Consider the following 15,733-nt stretch of genomic DNA (forward strand, 5'->3'; position numbering starts at 1 on the left):
GGAAGAGGAGTATGGGGGAGGAGCTGCGCGGTTAGGGGCGGGGCCGTGGAGTCACGTGGTTGGCAATGATTGACAATAAGTGGGCAGGGATGGCTGGTACGTCATAGCGTACGTCACATCCGGTAAAGAAGTTATATAAATAACGCCCCTTCGTGACGTGCCTCACACTTGCTTCTGTCCCGCGTGCCGTCGACACGAGCTGAGCATGGCGCTGCTGATCGTTGGCGTTCTGCTCTTGGCCCTGCTTGGGATGGAGATCTTCATTTATCTTCGTTTTACACTTTCCATCTCAGACTTTCACCGCGAGACCACGACGCTGCAAACGGAGAGGATGGGCCAGCAGAATATGGAGCTCTGTCAGAGGAACAAGACGCCCCATCTGAAGCTACAGCAGCAGCAGGAGGAGTTGATGGAGAACCGAGAGACTCTCCAGAGAGAGAACAGGGGCCTGGTTCAACAGCTTAAAGAGCGCCAGTTAGAGCTGGAGTCCACGAGAGTGCCTGGCTGCGAGCGTGCGTCTCTCCGTGCGGATTTTCTCCGAGACTGCAATGCAGCACAGCGGCAAATGTCGCTGCGCTGTAAAAAGGAAGGTCTCCGTAGGTCGCTGCGCATCCACCTGAGGGAGTTGAACTTCCTGAATCCACAGAGAGGGCAGAAGCAGTTTAGGCTGCGCGGGAAGCTGGCGCGTCATGAGGAAAAGTGGCACGGCGAAGTGCAGATGCGCAAAGAGTGCCGGCATCTCAGTAGACAGCTGAAAGAGCTGAAATGCGCCATTTCTCAAATTTACAAAGATGCCACCACCACCAACGCCACTGCCACCGCCGCTGCCACAGCTGCCACCACCGCCACCAAGCCCAAGAAATGAAGAGATGTATTTATTGGGTCCGAAAATGGCTGAAACGCAAGTCGACCATTTAAAAACATTGGGGCAATTTAGAAAATGACACCGCCCCAATTAAAACATTATTCACAAAGACAAACGTTCCCTGTATAGATTCAAGAGACTATTGGGGCAAGTGCTATTAGCAAGGAGCAGCACCTAAGAAGGCCTCCACAATACAATCACAAGCACAAACACAAAGGTCCCCCATGTAGCCTCAACACACTGTTGGGGAAAGTGTTGTACAATATATATTTATCTATGTTTAACTTATTTTGCATCACATGTAGTCAACCATACCAATGGGAGATGTTGTTAATGAATAGTACAACTTTTGGATTCCATTACAGAGAATCGTTAGTGAGTCGAACAGTTCATAAGTCTGAATAAAATAGTGTACTGTATTTAAATTCACATACTGGAAGTGTTGTAAAATGTATTACGGTTTAACAAAAATTTTGAAGCATTGTTAAAGTCATAACACGGAATATTATACATTTGCAAATAATACTGTAATAAATACTGTAATGTAAACAAAAAATAAAGTTACGTAAATAGGACAAAAAATATGTTTTTAATGTCACTTACCTTGAGTCTGGATGTGGGACCGTTTGTCAGGAGGGGGCATAATGAGTCCCCATAACTGCACACGGGAGGGTTGGGGGTGAACGCCCGCAAGCACACACACACAACAGCGACAGTCATCCCCCGAATAGCCTAACCAGAATGTTGGGGCAAGTGCTGTTAGCCAGCAGCGCCTATGAAGGCTGGAATGTCGCAAGAGGGGGTGCGTGGACAGCACCACGCCCGGCTGCCTTTGTCTCGCCAGTGGTGATATTTACACACCACACCAGGCACTTATTTGAGGCTGAGTCGATCGACGGAAAGCCCAGCAACCATTAATATAATCGTTAAAGGTGTTGGTCGTGAGTGGGAATCGAACTGGGATCGGTGGGATGGTAGACAGTGTTCACCATTGCACTATCTCTCCCCACACACACACTCACAGGGGTATATGCGTCCGTGCACACACGCACAACAAGAAGACAATAATCGCCGTTTGCCCCTAAGTGGCAGTGACATCACCACAGCGCTTTTGTGCGGTGCTTGGTGCATTTTGAGGTCACTTGAAGTGTCGAAGGATGGCTGGCAGGAAGTCATGAATAGACACAGGTACCATGGGTTGACTTAAGGTGATGACGGGCAGATGCAAACGCCGTGCTCCCCACTGTGCCAAATTTCAGTGTTTCAGTCGTATAGCGCTCTGCTCATTGTTATGAGTGTCGCTCCGCTGCCCTACCCTATTGCTGGAGGGCAACTGCCTCCACCTCCCCAGTAGAGTCTTTCATGAACCTCCTCCACATAGGCCTATCGCGACACTGCTGCTACCAGTCATCAGCAAGTTCAATCAGCTCCACATCCTTCTGTACCACATCAGTCCATCTCTTCTGTAGCCCATGCCGCGCCTGTTTAGCATGATCTATCCGCCCAAATTGAAGCTGCTTGGGGATGCGGTGACAGTGCATATAGACTTCATGACCCAGCCAATGGAGCCTGACTTGCCGGAAGAGCCCACTGATGAGCCTTTGTCCAGATATTTCAGAAAATTTTGGCCTCCTCACAAAGTCCAGTCTGGTTAAACCCTGGATAGATCGTAGGCAGGCTAGACCAAATGTTTCAAACCATTGCAGATAATCCTATAGAGAGAAATAAGGGAAGGCATAACTGTGGTCCAGAAGACATGAAGGTTTGTATGGAGTAACAGATCAGGTAGCTTCCATACAATGTTACGCAGCTGATGAAAATATAATGCCGCTCGAATGAATCGAAGTGAGACCTCGGCTCCCAAAACAGAGTTGGTCATGAGCACACTGCCCAAGTACGGAAATATCTCCACTCTCTCCACAACTGCCTCAAAATACATGGGGAATTGAGGGAGGGGAGCATTTTGATGATGTAAAATACCCAGGGAGGTGATTTGATTTTGTGGGGCTGATGGTAACGGCCCATATTTTAGTAGCATGTTCCGTGTTTATATAGAGTGTCTCCAACTCCTTAGAGTGGGCAGTAATCACCAGATCATCGGCATTCATAATATGGTTTAACTATAGACAGCCATACCATGACCGGACTCGTGCATCGATCAGCCTCCCATTATATCTATACCAGATATAAATTCTACTGGTACATCCATGGAAATCGTCTCATTACTAAGTAGTCAAAGAAAATGTTAAGTCGTGTAGGGGCCAGAGGACATCCATGTCGCACATTACTCACATATTCTATCATCCCTTAACTCCATTATATCGATTTCCCATGAGACACAGCATTTGTTTTTCTATTGTTTATATATGCTTTTCATTACTGTAACTCTGTGTTTTTATTTAGCTTTTGTTATTTTGGTGATCCAGGTCTCTCTTGCAAATGAGAATCATCCTAGTCTCTTTAGTTCTCGCCTGTTTTAACTAAATAAATTACTACTTACTCCATTATGAACTCACCCACTTCCCTTACTTTATGACTCACATAAATACGTCATCTCCTTCCTCATGAGTCATATATTGACCTGATAACCCAGGCAACCACCTGATCATTCACTGTGCCAACATCACTCACGCACTATTTCACAATCTCACCAATGACCTACTCATCCCATCACTCACTACCTTACTCACCATCCGCTTCCCTCATTGACCCACTGGTAAAATGGAAATATGCAGTCTAACACTCACCTGTTTAAAGAAGCTCCTTCGCAGGTTAGATTGTCTAGATGATTTATTTCACGATAACGTATTTACAACGCAAAAGTACGACTCACATGAACCTTCCCTCGTACAGTACCCTGCATCTGTTTCCACCCATCAACACTGACACCACTATATCCTTTGCCATCTAAGAGAAAGGAAGTAGAAGACGGTTGAGTCTGCTGGAAGAATGTACCAAGGAAACTGCTGGAAGCTGCCAGGGCGAGGCTGAGTGGGTAGAAAAGGGAGAGCGAGGCCCGCAATTGGGGCGCTAGCTCGGAGACTGAAGGACGACTGCAGGTGGATGACATCGGGGCCGACTGTTGTACATGGTGGAAACCATTAAGAAAGATTGTTCGAGATGAATGTAGTGGAAAACACTGGGGCTGCAGATAGTCATACCCTTGTGAAGCGTGTGAGTTGCACTCTCTTCTCAAAAATGGAACCTGCAAAGAAGCTTCTGGTGGCAGTGGTGGGATACAGTCTACAAGTTCAAGAAGGAAGACCTGCCGAAGAGCTCCTGCAGAGAACGAGTTATCAACCCTAAGCGCTCCAGGTTTTTCAGACTCGGCAAATGGCGGGAGTGAGAGCCGGACCCCGTTGGCAGCCAAGTTCCCGATGGAAGTAGATGCTCCGCCAAAGACCCAAGAACCAGCATCGCCGAACAAAAAAAATTGGCGGCAGCTGTTGGACAGGTTGGACCACCTTACCTCAGTGGTGGATCGACTGATAATTTCGATGATGAAGAAAAGAGAAGAGGAAGGAACAGGTAGTGCGCGGCTGAAGCCAGATCCATCTCCACCATGGACCGCAATGGCGAGGAGAAAGCGCCATAGGGCAGCAGCCATCGCTTCCCCCCGTCGAGCAGCAGGCGGGAACCAATCAAATGACTCAACCACAACTAGAAGCTGTTCAACAGACCTTGACCACCATGCATAAAAATACGGGAGGCGATTGTATTGCATTCATCAAAAGATTTGAAGCAGCTGTCAGAGTCAGCCGATTGATTGACGATGAAGTGCTACGACTGCTGCCTACGGTGTTGGATGACAGAGCACTATTGGCCTTCTTTATGATCCCGGAAAATCAACCTGCCACAACCCAACAAGGTTGTCAAGGGATGGCCGATGTTTTCTGTCCTGCGTCCAGCGCAAGGCAGCAATTTTCATCCTGGAGAAGAGGAGATAGCGAGCCACTGATGGCTTATAGAAGTACCTTGCATGCGGTTGCAGATGTGGCATTTCCAAGGATGGACATGACAACCTGAGACGTGCTAGTGGCGGAGCGGCTACAAACTCTCCTCTATCAAAGTGGCATTACATTGCCGATTTTGCCAGAGAGTGAGCAAACTTCAATGTAGTTTGCTAAATGCCTCTGGGCACACACAGATCCCAGGGCACCATGTGAAGTAGCAGCCCATGTGACAAGGGTGATGGAGAATGGAGGAGCAGAAGGACCAATGGAGCCAACAGGGACAGCAACAACAGGGACCGCCGCAATGCCCAGCATGGAGGGTGATCTGCAGGCGACCTTGGAAGAGATGGCTGTGGCCATCCAGGGGTTCAACGATTCAAGGTGTCAACTACAGCATCAGCGACCATGGCACAACCACGGAGGAATTCAGGACCATGCGGTGATGTACTGCTACCACTGCGGGAGGTCGGGCCACATCGCGAGAGGTTGCCGAGGGGAAGTCATCCCGAGACAACCAAGAAACACCCAGGCGTGTCGCCTGTACACCCAGCCAGATCACACGTGCACCTCATTTCCAAAACCCTCATCACCAACATCACTAGCACACCACTCGATCACATCGACCTGGAGTGAAACAACAGGGAAAATTGGGCCAACATCTCGGGCTAAGTGGAAAAAGTTAGTGAGATCGGTCGTAGCAGCAGCGACAGGAGCAGCATGGTGTAAACCGACCCTCCCTGACTCGCCGAGACAGGTGATGTCAATAAACACAGCAACCTTAGAAAATGATGTACCACCCACAGATCATGATCTTGGGCTGATAAGGACCGAATGAATCCGATTGCAAAAACAGGATGAAATTATACAGTCATTGGCTGCACAGGCAGCTGAATGTGCTCAAACTGGTCAAAATGGGGAGCCATTCATCCCATGGCGAGGACTCCTGATGAGGTGGGACATGAAGATGCAGCGTTGTTGCCTAGTGGTGCAAAAACCCTTGCAAAAACAGTTGCTACTAGAAGTGCACGCCAAACAACAAATCCACTTGGGCCACCGAAACACATTGCTCATACTGCAGGCTCGATATTTTTGGCCAGTGATGTCAAAAGATGTACGCGAGCGGGTAATCATTGTCAGGAGTGTGCAAAAAGGAAACCTGCTCCCCATCCTATACAGGCTCCACTGCAGTCGATCGCAGTGGTGAGGGTAAACGAACTAGTAGCGTTGGATATCCTGGGTGCATTTCCTAAAACAGCAAGGATAAAATAAATATTTGCTCGAGGGGATGGAGTATTGCACACACTGGCTCGTTGCATGGCCGATACATGACCAAACGGCTGCAATAATAGCAGAAGCCTTTCTCCATGGCTATGTATTGGACAAGGGCCCCACTGAGAAACGTCTAGCAGGCCAGGGTCAGAATTTTTCTACTAACCTGTTGCGAGAGGTTTGTAATATCGTGGGCACTAAGAAAAATTCGAACGCCACCATACCACCTGCAGTGTGATGGACAAGTAGATAGGCTTAACCGCACGCTGTCCGCAATGTTGTGCCATGTTGTAAATGGTGATCAGATGGACTGGGACTTGCACATCCCAGGGGTCCTAGGGGCATATTGTAGAGTGCCACATGCATCGGCCGGGCTCTTCCCCTTCTTTTTGATGTATGGGAGAGACCCTGAGCCACCTATTGAGGACCAACTGGTGGCTTTCCCTGCTAAAGTTGTGTCGTCACCAGCCTCCCTCAGACTGCCACTAAAAAAGCTCTGTGAAGCTCGTGAAGCCGCGATAGCAGAGTCAGGCAGATCGCAAATAGCAAACAAACGGTTGCGGAAAAGAACGGAGACGCCTGTACCCTTTGAACAGGGTGATCGGGCCTGGTTACACTGTCCTGAGGTCCGGGTTAGAAAATCCGCCAAACTACACCATCCTTGGCAAAGCCCAGTGGAATTGTTAAAATCCTCTGCCCGCAAAGTGTTCGCATCCAAATGGGACGCCAGAGATGGGTGGTTAATCCGAGTCGCCCTAAACCATATAGAGAACTGACGTCACAAGGGATCGTTCAGGCTCACAAAGCCGTGTCCAGGGGCGTCGTGATGAATGCCAGGGAGGGGAGCATCCTCCTCACAGAAATAGTGCCCCCGCACTCTCCTCTCAGGATCGACCGGAATGAAGATGGCCACGATGAGGGAGGCCGACGGACTAATTTAGAGAGGTGCCGAGAAGGAGTGTCACCGGGTCGAATGTGCTGCTCGACCACACCTACAGTACATATTGATGGCTTGTTGTAAATGTAAGGCTAATGATGTTGCGTATTGTTTGCCTAAGAATGTACACCTTCAATAGGGCAGCCCACGTAAGAGTTTGGTGATGATACTGAATGGTCAAGTTGGGTTGTAATGCCTTCCCCCCCTTGATTCAAGCGCCTATGTTAAGCATTAACCCAGAGGTTAAATGTTTTGTACTCCATGCCCACATCACTGAATCCCGTGTGCGATCCCATTGATTCCCACATAGAGTTCCCTATTACTGGTAGGAACGAAGTTGTAAACTGAGTGTACCAGCCTGCAATAGATGAGTGTACCAGCTTGCAATAGATTAATGCGTCCGTCCGTCCCCTTTCAATACTTTAACAAAGTGAAATCTCGTGCTATTGGGGTGTAAAAATAAAATTGCGCAAAATTCCAATGTTCCTACCAGCCCACCCTGCAGGGACCTGTTAAATTAGAGTTTTAGCCGGGACAGATATTTTTATGGGCAGAAGAGGGTGATGTAGGGTACTGTACATGGCAAAAGTTATAGTGGTGTCAGTGGAGATGGGTGGAAACAGGTGCATGGTACCGTACGAGGGAAGGTTCGAGGTAGAAGACGGTAAAGTTTGCTGGAATAATCTTAAATTAAAGCTTTCATGAATGCAGGGATTCATACTCTTTGGTGGAGACGATAGCACAGAGTGGTGTACCTTCTTTATGATTCTGATATTTCCATCCTACCTGCCTATGTCAGCTGTTATTTCCGACTCTTTGTGTCTCTCTCTATGCCTCTCTCTTAGATCTCTCATGCTTACATGTCCTTTGGATTGCACTCTCATGCCTTTGGATTCCACCACTCTTCGATATTACTTTAACATGCTAATCTCTCACATTAACATGGCCACTTTGATGCCCTCTACGAGGAGGCCACTCTCCGTTCTTACATTTACATGCTAATTTCTCACATTAACATCACTGGCCCCGCCCACTTATTTATGGCCGTTGGGCTACACCCATTTCAAACTCTTTTAAACATTCTGCCTCAACAGCAGATCATGCTTTGCCATCTCATGACGGACGCTTGTGTTGCATCCAAAACGTCGTGATTTATTTTATTTTATACCTACGTGACTTTACCGAAAGAACCAAAGAGTATGGAAGATACCAAGTCAGCTTCATCCCAATGGTGGTGTTTAGGCGAAAGTTTATCTATGAGTATATATAGGCTGGCTAACAGGTCTGAAGTTACTCCTTTGGTGGTAATAAACAAAAACAATAATAAATGTATAACCATTGTCATGGGTGAAGTCTTCCCATACTGGATCAGTCATGGAGATTGTTTCACCATACGCCATCATGCTTCTCAACGTGGGTTGATAACGAAAAGGCTCATGGCCAGTTTGTTTGATGTTAACTATAACCGAGAATCAAACTCAAGTGGCCTGATTCATAGTGCAATGCACAAACCATTGTGACACCGTTCCACTCGTATGTACAAGTTAACAGGGAAATTAAAAAAAACTATGCCATGTTTTTTGTTTACTGTCAATAAAATGAGAAAATAACATTGCCACGTTGGTCAAGTTTTAGGTATAATGCAGACAAGGGTTTTGGTAGTTGGACGATTTCAGAATGGGTTGAAGGTGACAATCCCAATCAAATGCCATTTTCAAGATCGTGTGCATAGGTCTGTTGTAGACAAAAACAACGGCCTGCTGATAAAGCATGTCCTGCATTCTTACATGTGTAAAGAAGCTCCTTCGCAGGTTTCATTTTCTAGATGATTTATTCCCGACGATAACATATTTACAAGGTGAGAGTGCGACTCACACGTTGCACAAGGCTATGACTATCTGCAGTCCCGGTGGTTTCTAATAGAGTAGATTAATCTCGAACAGTCTTTCTTGATGGTTTCCACCATGTTGATTTCCAACAGTCGGCCCCGATGTCGTCCACCTGCAGTTGTTCTTCAGTCCCCAAGGCATCACCCCATATACCCGCACGGCCACGCCCTGGTAACTTCCAGCAGTTTTCCCCGGTAGATTCTCTCAGCAGACTCTATTGTCTTCTACTTCACTTCTCTTGGATGGCAAAGTTTATAGTGGGGGCAGTGGAGATGGGTTGAAACAGGTACAGGTTACTGTACGGGGGAAGGTTCGTGTGAGTCGTACTCTTGCGTTGTAAATACATCATCGTGAAATAAATCATCTATCAAATGGAACCTGCAAAGGAGCTTCTTTACACATGTGAGTGTAAGCCTGAGTATAATCTCATGTGTTGTTGCTGTCGAGTATTTTAATTTTACCAGTGGGTCAATGAGGGAAGGGGATGATGATTTATGTAGTGATAGAATGGGTGGGTCATTCTTGAGAGCATGAAAAAGTGCGTGAGTGAGGTTGACACAGTAAATGATCGGGTGATTGTGTGATCAGGTAAATATATGACTCATGAGGAGAGAGAGGGAGTATTTACGTGAGTCATAGATTTAAGGAAGTGGGTGAGTTCATAATGGAGTGAGTACCAGTTTATTGAGTTGAACAAGGCGAGAACTAAAGCGACCAGGATGAGTCTCATTTGCAAGAGAGACCTGGATCACCCAAATTACCAAAGCTAAATAAAACACAGAGTTACAGTAATTAAAGCAAACATACTATTTTCTTCTTTCGATAAAGCATATATAAACAATAGAAAGACAACTGCTGTCTCATGAAAAATCGACGTAATGGAGCTAAGGGATGATAGAATGTGTGAGTAATGTGCGACATGGATGTCCTCTGCCCCCTACACGACTGAACATTTTCTTTGACTACGTAGTTTGAGACGATTTCCATGGATGTACCAGTAGAATTTATCTGGTATAGATATAATGGGAGGCTGATCGATGCCTGAGCCGGTCATGGTATGGCTCTCTATTGTTAAACCATATTATGAATGCGGATGATCTGGTGATTACTGCCCACTCTAAGGAGAAGTTGGAGACACTACAGCTAAACATGAAGCATGCTACTAAAATATGGGCCGTTACCATCAGCCCCACGAAAACAAATCACCTCCCTGGGTATTTTACATCATAAAAATGCTCCCTTCCTCAATTCCTCATGTATTTGGGGCACCTGAGGAGAGAGTGGAGTGGGCAGTGTGCTGATGATCAAGTCCGTTTTGGGAGCCGAGGTCTCATTTAAAATAATTCGAGCATTATATTTTCATCAACTGCTCAACAGTGTGGAAGCTACCTGGCATGTCACTCCATAAAAATCTTCATGTCTTCTCGGCCACAGTTATACCCTTCCTTATCTCTCTCGAAAGGAACATTAAGGTTAGCTTGCCCACGATCTATTCAGGGTTTAACCAGACTGGACTTTGTAAGCTCACAGATTCCTAGAATATCTGGACAAATGCCCATCTGTGGGCTCCTCCAGCAAGCGAGGCTGCGTTGATTGTGTCATGCAGTCCGTATGCAGTCACGGCATCCCCAATCAGCTTCAATTTGGCTGGATAGATGGTGCTAAATGGGCGTGGTACGGGGTAGAGAAGAGATGGACTGATGTGGTGCAGAAGGATGTGGAGCTGATTGGACTTATTGATGACTGGTATCAGCAGTGTCATGATCGGCTTCTGTGGAGGAGGTTCATGAAAGGTGCTGCTGGGGAAGTGGAGGCAGTTGCCCTCCAGCAACAGCATAGGGCAGAGGAGCGAGGCTCAAAACAACGAGCAGAGCGCCAAACAACTGACACAAATAAAGTTGGCACAGTGGGGAGCACGGCTGTTGCATCTGCCCATCATCTTCCTAAGTCAATCCATGGCACCTGCGTCTATTACATGACCTCCTGCCAGCCAGCCTTCAACACTTCACGTGGCCTCAAAATGCACCGAGCATGGCACAAGTGCTGTGGTGATGTCACCGCCACTTAGGGGTGAACGACGGTTGTCGCGTTGTTGTTGTGCGTGTGTGCACGGACGCATGCACGCCTGTGAGTCTCGTGTATGGAGAGATAAAGAGAGGCAGCCGGGCAGGGTGCTGGCCATTCACCCCGTGTGCCATTCAGAGCTTCATAGGCGCTTGCCCCAACATTCTGGTAAGGCTATACAGCGGATGATTGTCGCTGTTGTGTGTGTGTATGGACGTTCACCCCCCTCCCACCGCCCCCGTGTGTGCAGGGACTCATTACGCCCCCTCCCGACAAGCAGACCGGCATCCGGACTAAAGGTAAGTGACAATAACAGATTTTTTTTCCATTTAAGTAACTTTATGTTTTGCTCACAATACAGTATTTATTAGAGTGTTGCATGCAAATGTACGATATTTTGTCTTATATATGACTTTGTTGATGTTCTATGGGGTATGTTTGTCTTTCTGAGTAATGTTTTAATTAGGGTGGTGTCATTTTCACAATTTCCCCAATATTTTTAAATGGCCGACTTGCGCTTCAGCAATTTTCGGAACCAATGGCTAAATCTCTTCATCTTCTTGGGCTTGGTGGTGGTGGCAGAAGTGGTGGTGGAAACGGTTGCGGTGGTGGAAGCTGTGGCAGCGGCGGTGGAAGTGGCGTCGGTGGTGGTGGCATCATTGTACATTTGAGACACGGTCCATATTAGCTCTTTCAGCTGGCTACGGAGATGCAGGTTCTCTTCTTGCAGCCTCTTTTCCCCATGCCACATGTCCTCGTGACGCACCAGCTTCCCGCGCAGCCTAAACTGTTCCTGCCCTCTCTGCGGATTCAGGAAGTTCAACTTCCTCAGGTGGGCGTGCAGCGACCTCCGGAGATCTTCGTTTTCACAGCGCAGCGACATTTGCCGCTTTGCTGCATTGCAGTCTCGGAGAAAATCTGCATGCAGAGACTTGCTCTCCCTGCAAGGCACTCTCGTGGGCTCCAGCTCCAACTGGCGCTCTTTAAGCTGTTGAACCAGGCTCCTGATCTCTCTCTGGAGAGTCTCTCGGTTCTCCATGAACTCCTCCAGCTGATGCTGTAGCTCCAGACGGAGCATCTTGCTCTTCTGACAGAGCTCCACATTCTGCAGGCCCATCCTCTCCGTAGACAGCGTCGTGGTCTCATGGTCAAAGTCTGAAATGGAAAGCGTAAAAAGAAGATATATGAAGATCCCCATCCCAAGCATGGCCAAGACCAGAACGCCAACGATCAGCAGCACCATGCTCAGTTCGAGTTGACGGCACGCGGGACAGAAGCAAGTGTGAGACACGTCACGAAGGGGCGTGTTATTTATCGTGACGTCATTACCGGATGTGACGTACACTATGACGTAACAGCCATCTCTGCCCACTTATTGTCAATCATTGCCCACCACGTGACTCCACGGCCCTGCCCCTAACCACACAGCTCCTCCCCCATACTCTTCTTCCGCCTTCCCCACGTGACGCGAGCCAATCACGCGAGAGGCGGCGCGCGGTCGGCCCCGCGTCCGCTTCCCGCCATTCTTGCAATGGGCGGCGGGGCCGCTCAGGGTGGGGCGCGGGGGGCGGGGGCGAGTTCACTCCACGTCGCGAGTCGGGAGGAGGGACGAGGGGGAGGGGCCAGGAGGGACGAGGGGGAGGGGCCAGGAGGGACGAGGGGGAGGGGCCAGGAGCGGGAGGGGGGGGGAGCTGAGAGCTGCGAAAGTTTGGGGTACCACTACTTGAAAAATATACTGTACCACAGAAATGAGTTTATGTTTAGTTCGATTTAGAACATCTTTCCAATGGTTGCTTAATTTGAAACCAACTTCTCGGTTGAAATTGTGTCTGTGTTTGTAGATCTGAATTGCCTCGTGAACAAATCTCTGATAAAAACCCGTGGGTTTGCAAAGAACCTTGGTATCGGAGAAAATTATATCGTGATCACCCACATGGTTGTAACAGTGATCAGCAAAGAATTCGTTTTGCTGTGTTTCAAATCTGATTTGTGCTCGCGAATTCGGTCAGAGACATGTCGCTTTGTCTCCCCGATATAGCAATCACCGCAGGTACAACTCAATTTGTAAACCCCGGGGTACTGTAAGTCAGGAATGACATCCTTCACGGATGGGATCAGATCACGAATTTTGTGTACTGTATTGAACCGGACCTGGATCTTGTGTTTGTTTAGAATTTTTGAAATCTTTTTAGTAACGCCTGCTATATATGGTAGTGTGATGGTTTTGGCCGGAGTATCAAGTGGTTGTTTCTGTATGGAGGGAGAAACAGCTTGGCGGATGGTACGGTCAGAGTAACTATTCCTTTTGAGGGCCAGGTGTACATGTTTTAATTCACTGGTCAGGTGGTGTTGGTCCGAAATGCAATGAGCCCTATGGTATGAAGTTTTGATGAGAGAATTCTTTTGGGCTGGGTGGTGGTGGGAATCAGGTTTCAAGTAGGAATCTGTGTGGGTGGGTTTCCTGTAGACAGAATGCCCCAATGAGCCATCAGGTCTCTTCTCAAACAGAACATCTAAGAATGGTAGCTTAAATTTCGATTTAAAGTTTTCGTGACTGCAAGGATTCATCTTCTTTGGTTCTTTCGGTAAAGTCACGTAGAATGAGAATAAAATAATAAATTGATAAAATAAAATAACACAATAATATTCTCACGACGTTTCGGCCACAACACAAGCGGCCTTCATCAGGTGAAGGGGACGAGACTGTCTGGAGGACAGCGCTGGAGTGAGAAAGCCACGCTGAGATCACGACCTTTAAGCTGTGTGAGAAGAAACAAAGCGCCTGACAAAGGAATTAGCATTTAATTTAGCATTGAAATGGCTGAGTGATTAGCTTGTGACTGGTCACAGAAAAGGCTATATTAAAGTTAAAGCATACACATCTGCAAAGGCACCCCTTGACAAAGGAATTAGCATAGAATTTAGCATTGAAATAGCTAAGTTAAAGTATACACATCCGCAGAGGCACTACTTGACAAAGGAATTAGCATAGAATTTAGCATTGAAATAGCTGAATGATTAGCTTGTAACTGGTCACAGAAATAGCTATGTTAAAGTCAGAGCATATACATTCACCGAGGCACCTAGTACAAATCAAACAGGAGAATTTAGCATTGAACTAGGCGAATTTAGCATTGAAATAACTGAGTGATTAGCTTGTGACTGGTCACAGAAATGGCTGTTGAAGTTAAGGCCTACACATCCGAGCTATTCACTGTAACTGGGTATACAATACAATATATAATGAATACTATATCATGAACCAAAAAAAATACTAAAATATAAATTACCTCAATGTTATCAATAAACTCTATATTCTCCAATCAGCTAAGCTACCAACAATAAGTCGTTATATATCACAATGCTATATGGCGAAAAATGGGTGGATTCTTACCCTCAACTTTAGCAACACGGATAGCTTAACCGTGGTTAATGGTATGGTTTACAACATGGAGTATAACAGCGCCTCGCAGCTGTCTCTCTCCCCCTCCTCTGTTCCGACCATCGATGAACTCGTCCGTCTGAACGGGACCCGTAGCTATCCGTGGTGCTAAAGTTGAGGGTAAGAATCCACCCATTTTTCGCCATATAGCATTGTGATATATAACGACTTATTGTTGGTAGCTTAGCTGATTGGAGAATATAGAGTTTATTGATAACATTGAGGTAATTAAAATGTTTGTGTTTTTTATTGGTTCAGTATATAGTATTCATTATATATTGTATACCCAGTTACTGTGAATAGCTCAGATGTGTAGGCCTTAACTTCAACATAGCCATTTCTGTGACCAGTCACAAGCTAATCACTCAGTTATTTCAATGCTAAATTCTCCTGTTTGATTTGTACTAGGTGACTCGGTGAATGTATATGCTCTGACTTTAACATAGCTATTTCTGTGACCAGTTACAAGCTAATCACTCAGCTATTTCAATGCTAAATTCTATGCTAATTCCTTTGTCAAGGGGTGCCTTTGCGGATGTGTATGCTTTAACTTTAACATAGCCTTTTCTGTGACCAGTCACAAGCTAATCACTCAGCCATTTCAATGCTAAATTATGTTAATTCCTTTGTCAAGGCGCTTTGTTTCTTCTCACACAGCTTAAAGATCGCGATCTCAGCGTGGCTTTCTCACTCCAGCGCTGTCCTCCAGACAGTCTCGTCCCCTTCACCTGATGAAGGCCGCTTGTATTGTGGCCGAAACGTCGTGAGAATATTATTGTGTTATTTTATTTTATCAATCTATTATTTTATTCTCATTCTACGTGACTTTACCGAAAGAACCAAAGAAAATGGTAGCTTACCATCTTTCTCCACTTCCATGGTCTTGTTCTTCTGACAGAGCTCCACATTCTGCAGGCCCATCCTCTCCGTTTGCAGCGTCGTGGTCTCGCGGTAAAAGTATGAGATGGAAAGCTTAAAACGAAGATAAATGAAGATCTCCATCCCAAGCATGGCCAACAGCGGAACGCCAACGGTCAACAGCGCCATGCTGAGCTCGTGTTGACGGCACGCGGGACGGAAGGAAGTGTGAGGCACGTCACGAAGGGGCGTGTCCTATATCACCGGATGTGACGTACAGCCATCCCTGCCCACTTATTGGCAATCATTGCCCACCACGTGACTCCACGGCCCCGCCCCTTACCGCGCAGCTCCTCCCCCATACTCTTCTTCCGCCTTCCCCACGTGACGCGAAGCGAGCCAATCACGCGAGAGGCGGCGCGCGGTAGGCCCCGCGACCGCTTCCCGCCATTCTTG

The 15,733-nt window shown here is 47.1% G+C and overlaps 1 protein-coding gene across 1 annotated transcript; it reads right to left on the bottom strand.

Moving 5' to 3' along the window:
- Positions 1-9,578: 9,578 nt before the first annotated feature.
- On the bottom strand, positions 9,579-15,532 carry LOC142908419 (uncharacterized). The gene is made up of 2 exons (XM_076059115.1): positions 15,280-15,532; positions 9,579-12,132 (listed from the first exon to the last, which is right to left on the bottom strand). Exons 1-2 carry the CDS (start codon positions 15,464-15,466, stop codon positions 11,477-11,479), a joined length of 843 nt encoding a protein of 280 aa, XP_075915230.1. The 5' UTR covers positions 15,467-15,532; the 3' UTR covers positions 9,579-11,476.
- Positions 15,533-15,733: the final 201 nt, after the last annotated feature.

This window comes from Petromyzon marinus, assembly GCF_048934315.1.
Source record: "Petromyzon marinus isolate PM22_M1 ecotype Great Lakes invasive population chromosome 84 unlocalized genomic scaffold, UKy_Petmar_22M1.pri1.0 chr84_unloc.3, whole genome shotgun sequence".
Classification (NCBI taxonomy): domain Eukaryota; kingdom Metazoa; phylum Chordata; class Hyperoartia; order Petromyzontiformes; family Petromyzontidae; genus Petromyzon; species Petromyzon marinus.

What these genes read in the sequence shown, in the direction of transcription:
- LOC142908419 (XM_076059115.1), bottom strand. Translation starts at nt 15,466, where the DNA reads ATGGCGCTGTTGACCGTTGGCGTTCCGCTGTTGGCCATGCTTGGGATG. An exon ending in CATGGAAGTGGAGAAAGATG is followed by an intron (nt 12,133 to 15,279) that starts GTAAGCTACCAT and finishes TTTCCATTTCAG; the next exon opens with ACTTTGACCATGAGACCACG.